General features: G+C 37.2%; 1 protein-coding gene across 1 annotated transcript; it reads left to right on the top strand.

The window, feature by feature from the left end:
* The first annotated feature begins 2876 nt into the window (after positions 1–2876).
* On the top strand, positions 2877–6334 carry SPATA22 (spermatogenesis associated 22). Its single transcript, XM_008940539.1, has 5 exons — positions 2877–2956; positions 3982–4336; positions 4652–4781; positions 5628–5725; positions 6143–6334. The coding sequence occupies exons 1-5, from the start codon at positions 2877–2879 to the stop codon at positions 6332–6334; spliced, it is 855 nt and encodes a 284-aa protein (XP_008938787.1).
* Positions 6335–8223: the final 1889 nt, after the last annotated feature.

The raw sequence follows: 8223 nt of genomic DNA, 5'->3' as shown, positions 1-8223 counted from the left end.
TGGGAGGAGGGCGCCGCCAGCCCCTTCCCGCCCTTTCCTCCCTCCCTCAGGTGCGACGGCTCCGCCGCTAGGGCCGTTACTTTTGGCGGGCTCCGCCTCAGCCCTCTCCTTCAGACTCTAACACGGATTTCAGTCCTTTAGCCTGTGACCGGTGCTGCTGCTGCAGTGTGAAGTACTGCTGAGTCTTGCCCTGGTATCTCTTCTGTCCTTAGATTACTTTTTTTCTGCAGCTCTAGCAGGGTTTGTGTTGCTTGTATTCAAGAGAGTACAGAAAGCAAAAGGTTCCAGTCTAAAATCCTATGCAATACCAAAACTGGCTTCATAAACTGAAATGTCAGCTTTATGGGGTTTTATTTTACAAGTATGTAACTTACTGGTGGCTATTAGGCTTCATAGTTCTCACAATACAGTCTGAATTGTGTAAGAGTAATAATTGTTCTAATGTCGCACGTGTGTGATCCTCACACCGTGTGATTGACATATCTCATAGAAATAAAGAGTAAATTAATCTAGTAGTCTAGCTGCGGTAGATACTTGTGCTTCATTCTTACCAACACCTTTAACAGCTGCATATTGTTAACTGCCAGGTCAAAATAAACATAAAAGTAATGTCTTATTTACACACACAAGTATGCAATGTTATTCACGTGTCACTAAAGGCAATATGCACCAGTGACTAACTTTGATAGACCAGCAACTAATGCTACACAGCAGTCTGTAGTATCTTTGACATAGGCAATAATGTAAAGTAAATAGACATTTACTATAGAAGTAGATTGATCAGGAAAAAATACATGGCAAACTTTCTTATGTTAATACATACTGGTAATAAATGTGTGGAGTATTTTGTATATGAGGAAAGTGGCTAAAGGTTTTAGGTCTGTACCACAAAGCAGAGAAAAGAAGTTTTGTTTTTTGAAGCATGATGCTACTTTTCACAGAATAGTTAAATCAGATTTTTATTTAAAGCCATGTACCTTGCCATCATACTTTACAGCAATATGTAAGTATGTGTTTTCAATTAGTATTCTATTTTCAGGAATTGGAAAAAAAAAATCCTTGTATTTGACTATGTGAACTTCTAAATTCAAAACTGTATTCAGTATTTTTACAGCACTTAAAAAAAGGAAGAGAATACAGCTTTTACTTCAAAAATTTAGTCATTTTGGCCCTTAATCTGCAAAGGGCAATTAATTGCGTGTTACTTCTGTACCCATGAATCTTCTAAAGCCAGTAGAAGTGCTCGCATGTTTTAGGCTTGTGTCTGAAGTGATGCACATTAATGGGTGTGCAGAGTTAAGAGAGACTGCCATAAAATCACACAGAATTTGAATGTTTTACAACATGAATGAGTTTACTTTGTCTGCTTATCTAACTTCCAGACAGTAGATCTGGAGTAATCAATACATCTTTGCCTATTAAGAGAGGACAAAGCAATGAAAAGGAGTCTAGCTGACACTTCAACTCGCAGCACAGCAGGTACCATCCGTTCTTTTGTGCTTTTCCATTCATACCTCATTATGTTTATATCTCTCTATATATACTCACACACACATGCAGTATTGACACAGGACATGCAGTATTCAGTCCTGGCCCCACATTTCCTGAGTGGACTTGTGTGAGTTACCTGTTTTACTGCAGCACAGGGCAAGGCTTTGAACAGAATCAGGGGACTGGTCACTAAGAACAGAGGCCTGGGAATATAAATACTGTGAGGCAACGGCTGTCTGTTATGTGTTTGTGGAATATAATTCCTATGGATTATGTAAAATTATTGTTAAGTAATTTTATTTGCATATTTTTAAGTGTAGCTCATGTATCCTTTTGCTATTGCTGTAGTATTATTATTTGAATTTTAATTTTAGGTTGTCTTCCTGTACCTCTGTTCAATCAGAAGAAAAGAAACAGACAGCCACTCACTTCAAATCCACTTAAAAGTGAGCCAGGTACCAGTTCCAGGACTTGTAATTATGACTTTTCTCCCACATCATTCGGTAAATGAGATTTTTTTTTTTTTTTTAATGGCTCTAAATCCAAATAAACCTTAACTTTATGCTTGTATTTTATTAAATTAGACATTGTCTTTATCAAGAACTGTAGGCATCCTTTATGTTTATTTCTGAAAAGCTCATTATTTAAAAAATGTCCTCCAGGAAATTTCTTTCTCCTCTATACAATTGAGCTTTTTATACTTTGTGCCTGGAGGGAGTTTGACTCTTTGTGTGTTGGAGAATGAAGTAGCACCCGCATTTAAATAGAGTCTCTTGAAACTCTGACCTTTTGTTTTCAGCTGATTTCAATCAACATTCAAGTCCTGTGTTACAAGAAGAAACATTTATAAGATGTCTTTCATGTAATTGAAAAGAGAACTGTTCTTCAAATTCTGCCTTTAGTGCTTCACTTGTGTTTTACTTATAATGAAGTGAAAAATTTAAAGTAAAAGTCTGTGTAACTTAACCGTTGTCTAGAGAAGCAACCTACTTGTTAGAAGTTGCCTTGTAATTACAGATATCAAAGCATTCCCTTTTTTCCCCCCTCTTTCTCCTTCCCGGGTGAGGCTGTCTGTGGAACATTAAGCAGACAAAGGGCAGGAGCCCTAAGCAGACCTATTACCTTTCAACCTTTTCCGTTTGTATCCATACTCAATCCTTTCTCTTTTAAGAATCAGGCTGGGGCACTGCAAGCCCAGAAGCGACTGAAGTACAGAAAGCAGCAAATAACAGGTATGTAAAAGCCGATTGTTTGTCTCTTATTGATTTTTCTTTGGCTAGTAATTGTTTCACAAACTATGACCCATGTGTCTGTCTCACAATAAAGTTGCTACTACGTCACACTGATAATTTAAACTTATCTTTGAAAGCCGAACAGAACATCAGATGGCTCCTTCCCTTATGAAAACACCAAATGCATCAAAGTCTAATTTAGCAAATCCTGGAAAAAACTTGTATGCCTGCAGGTTGGTGAAGTCCTTTAATGTTCATTATCCTTCCTTAACCAAAATTATTCTCACATGAAAATATCTCTTCTATTCCATATCCTTGTAGCACTCAGAGAGACTTTTTTAATTCTGAGCTCATCACTGTAGTCCACAATAATTCCATTGTGCTTATGGGCCACTGGAATGAAGTATCTTTCCAGTGTACCTAATGAGGCCTATTAATTAGAGCTAATAAACTTCTTATCAGGCTTAAAATTCAGTCTCACCATAAAAGTTGATTGAATTTTGCTGGTCTTAGATGTAATTTTTTTAGATTCCTCTTCACTTGAAGTTTGGCCTACTTTCAAACCAAATTTATCAATAGACTCAAATAGGCTTCTGTAAGGGTACATTAGGGCAACTGTATATCAGAATATTTAACCAAAACTGAATATAATTTTGAACTCTTGGCTTTTATAAACCAAGAAAAAGCTTATTGATTCAGATGCCCAGAGCTGGCAGGAAAACTTCCAGCTCTGTTATAATTGTCCTTTTTCTCTCTTCCCTTCCTCCTGTTCCTTTCCACTGGCAAAAAGAGAGTGAATGTCTCAGACAAGTGCCTTCAAAGGGAAAATGGAGTGGAGGTGAAAGGAATTTCTGAGACACCCTCTTTATAAAGAAGCGTGCTAGAAATAATAAGATCAGCACTAGAGTTTGTTGTAAAATCACTTCTTTGGTGATTGTGGAGGAAGAATTTGGGAATACCACTCTCAGAAGAAACTTTGCTTATTTTATTTTAGACTTATGGGAAAAGTATGAATCTTAGGCCAGGAAAGGTCCCTTGCAGAGGGCAGGACAATAACTGAGCAAGCTTTTAAGGCCTGTTGAATTCAGCTGGACTTAAGCACAGGTGTGGTTACTGCAAGCCTTGAGTCTGAATATCTAACAGATGTTTTTAAAGCTAAGCCAACAATACTGAGATTGCTTTTATACACTTGAATTGGATATCTAAGTATTCAGAATAGCTATTATGATACTGAACTGTATCTCTGGTTGTACTGCAGGGCAGAAGAGAAGGCGCCCGGTACTAAAATTTGGAACAGAAATGAGTATACTCTTCTGAGTAACACAACAGGTTCAAGATCCAACAGTGGAATTCTTCAAAAGTTTGGGAGCATTTCAAATAGTTTGAGAACTGTTCAGCAGCCAAAAAACCCTGATAACCATAATTCACCTCAGCTTATCAAAACACCAGAGACCAGCCAAACATATGCAGCTAAGGGACAATGGCCAGCAAAACCTAACACTGCTTCAGCAGCTCTGCAGGATCGTAGTCTGGTGTATAAATTTAACCACAGTACTCAGCAAACAAAAATGAGTGAAAACCAATTTGATTGTGTTCCAGAAGACAAAGGTCAGGTAAACTTATAGAAAGAGATAGCAGGAAGATACAAGGTAGAAAACAGTAAAGAAAAAGAATCCTGAGGAAAGATTAGTCTTTCACTGGTCCTAGAAGTCTTAGTAAACTATTCAGTTTCTGAAAATTTAGATTTGAAGTTTCCTATTATAATAACCTATAATCCTAAGTGTGATAATGTAAATTGTCAGGGAGTTATTTACTCTGAGCAAATAATTTGTATGTAAACATTGTCTATTTAACATAATATATAAATATCTATGTGCTTTTTAAAATTATGTGTATCTCTAACTTAAATTTTCATCTTCCTCTGAAAGGAAGCTTCATCATCTCTGTTAAAAATTAAAGAAAAAAAGAATTCGTTGCGAATCTTATCTGCAGTCATTGAAAGTATGAGGCACTGGAGTCAATATTCTTATAAAACTCCACTATTATTTGAAGTTCTAGGTAAGCATGGTAGAGTGTGCTATCACTAGTAATACTGATAGGACAGCAGCTGAGTGAAAATGTTACTAACTGTAGGCACAATAGCTGAAATACTTAAAACCATAAAGTACTGGCACGAGCACCATCTAATTTTCCTGCTGGGAGATTCTTTCAGCTATCAAAGGTGACCACAATAGGTACAAAATTAATAATACAGTCATCCTCCAACGTTTAAGCTCTTTCTGTTCTGTTTCTTTTCTTGCCTTCTTTTTAGAATGTGTTATAGTAAATGTTCCTGTTTAATAAGAACCTTCTGTAGAGAGGTACAGTTTTACAGTAATTTTTAATACAATTAATCTGGGAATAAATTCAAGTCTGGAGTACTTGTAAACATAGATGATTTTTAGTGTGTTTCACTTTGCCTTTCAATTGATGTTATCTGAGAATTGAGCATCACAGAAGACTCAAATGACTAAACTTTAAATCAAGGTGAATTACAATATACAATCTCAGAAAATTGTTTTGACAAAGCTGCAAATATTTAAAGTTGATTTGCACATGAAGATCAGTAAAACTTAAAGAGAATTGTGCTGTGCTCTCCTTAACAAGGGGATAACCTGTTCCCAGTGACAGCTGTGAAAACCACATTTGGTCACTCAGTTTAGAGACATCATACACAATTGTACAGTTCCAGAACTATGGAAAGCCCATCATTTGTACTGGAACTTCCAGTGCTGTCAGCACCAGTTCTTACAGAAAGCTGCTGCTCACCTGATAAGTCTTAGTGCTTTTGTGTAGTGAATGTTTGTCACACTTGGTACTGCTCTGGTGCTCTACATCACCATTTGTTTTTGCTGAATGGTACAGGCACGCTCGATTCTGCAGTCACACCTGGAGCATATGGGGCAAAGACTTTTCTCCTGAGGGATGGAAAGGAGAGTCTGCCTTGTGTCTTCTACGAAATTGTAAGTACTCTGTATCCACACACAATGCACACACCACTGGCTGTAATCCCTCTCGTGGAACTGTTATGTTGTTCTGATAAAGGAGAGAATTACTGTGTGAAAGGAAAGCTGGATGCTTATACTGTATTGTTCCCAAACTGGTCTAGGGCAGTCATCCAGTCAGGCATCCTCAGACTCCAATTTCAGCAAAAATGGTGGGACTTCAGGCCAGCTTTTAGAGTAGCTGATCATAGCAAAAAAGCTGATGTAAATTCCTTCTGTGCTTGATATAGCCTTCAGAAATCCACAAATACTTCACAATTGGTGCTTGATATAGCCTTCAGAAATCCACTAATACCTAACAATCATGCATTTTGAAAGCTTTTACATTAGAAAGGTGACAATCTTTTAATTTTTTTTATTATGCTTTTGATGAAGGACCGGGAGCTCCCAAGACTAATTAGAGGTCGAGTGCACAGGTGCATGGGAAACTATGATGCAAAAAGGAACATTTTCAAGTGTGTCTCTGTACGACCAGCAACTATTCAAGAGCAAAATGCTTTCCAAGAATTTGTTAAAATTGCAGATATTGAGATGACAAAATATGTCAAAACAATGAATGAAATTTGAAAGTCAGAATGGTTGCCCACAACTGATTTTCACTCACCATTACCCATAAAGGCTGGACATCCTAAAGCATTTACCAAAACATAGTGAAAATCTGATTAAATAGTTGAAAATATTGCTACAGTGTGTTACACAACAAATGTTAGCACCAATGTTAAGTTTCCATTACTACTTTTCATAGCTCATGTTTCCTAGTTACATATGCAGTACTAGTTATATATGCAGTAACAGGGGTTTGTTACATAGTAGATTAGATTTTACTGGAAAAAATCTGAATTAAAATGTTTCAGTTTTGTGGTAGTACAAGTGTCTTAGAAAAAGGCCATCAACAGTAATTGAGACTGTCATCACTTTTCATTTTCTGAAATTTTTAGAAATTCCTTCAGTATCTCTTTCAAACTCTTGACAATATACTTCTTTTGAGGAACATTTGGTCAACGTTTAGTGGCTAACAAAGTTCTCTTTGGCACTTCCTATGGCCTTGAAACTGCTCTTTGGTAGAAAGTAGGAAGGTAGTCTGGATTCCACTTCAGTTCCAACTCACAGGTTCCCTTTGCTGGATTACAACACCACCTGTAAAAGCTTTTCTAGAAATGAACATAATAGATACTACAGAAGGATTTCACAGGATGCAGCTGTATATTTTAGGTGTTCATATGGTTCCTGTTGATATGTTATCTGCTTCACATGTTTTTTTTTAAATAATTAATCAGTTAAACACCTGTATAAAAGAGCAACAGATCCTGAAGCCGTAGAAAGATTGCTCAAGGACATAGAGGAAGTTGGAGATAAATAAATTGAACACAGAACTTCCTTGCCTTAGCCTCAGCAACACCTTTCATGAGGGGTGGATCATGGACATATTTATGTATCTTTGTCTTCAAACATTAACTTCCATAGATTCTTCCTGCTGTTTCTATTTCCTTTTCCCCTTAGCTAGTTTCCCTACTTCAGAAGCTTTGTACCAGATGTGTTTGGAATTGTAAAAAAAGAGTTGTCAAGAAAAGAGCAAGCGGTGTGATTTTTTTTTTTTCTTTTTAATTTTATTATACAGTGTTGGCAATTGGAAATTTCACATTTAAAATAATTGAAATATTGTATCCAACAAGTCAAATACAGAAAACAGTTAATATTCTAAAAAGGAGCCAGCTAGTCAACGCAGAAACACATTAATGGAAAATACAGCTTTTAGTTACACTTAAAAAATTATATATTTTGAATAAAACTTGAACCTGGTCCAGTAAATTGTTTGACTTGTAACAGGAAAACGCTTTTACACAGTTCAACGCGCAGACAGTCTGTAGTCAAAAAAGTGATCTGTCAGTGTTAGCACACATCCTGCTAGCAACAGCCCCTTCACAGGCCAGCTGAGGACCTAAAGCACTTGCTTTACTAACTGTTGTACGAATCCCTTGGAAGATCAGCTCTGCCTCCTGTGCTAAGCTGGTTCTGAGTGTGGCTCTTTAAAGAGAGTTTCCTCTGTCCAGCTGTAGAGGTCATGTCCATCTATTTGATTTCCTTTATAAATTATAAAATACAAAAGTAAGCTCCAAATGGAAGCATTAGCTTCACTCATACAAGGTGCAGAATATTACAGGACGTAGAGCTCAGTGATGTTCACAACAGAAGAAGTCGAGTCTTAAGAAGTAAAGGGTTTGGTACAGCAGTGGTGTAGAGTGTAAGACTCCACTGGAACAGTAATTTAAAACTACAAAGGAAGCTCAGCCTGTGGGACCAGACCTGCCAGCATCACACCTGCCAGTGTGATCAGCATCACACAAATGTCCTAGTCCTACTGATTTCAGCCCAGTGATTGAGGGTTCCAGTTCTGCACACATGAAAGCTATGCTCATAAGGAATGACAGGAATAGCCCATTTGTGTCTAGTGGGTA

Source organism: Merops nubicus, unplaced genomic scaffold, assembly GCF_000691845.1.
Source record: "Merops nubicus isolate BGI_N331 unplaced genomic scaffold, ASM69184v1 scaffold21215, whole genome shotgun sequence".
NCBI classification, from domain to species: domain Eukaryota; kingdom Metazoa; phylum Chordata; class Aves; order Coraciiformes; family Meropidae; genus Merops; species Merops nubicus.
The sequence above is the reverse complement of the archived record's forward strand: the minus strand, read 5'-3'. Positions and strand labels throughout refer to the sequence as shown.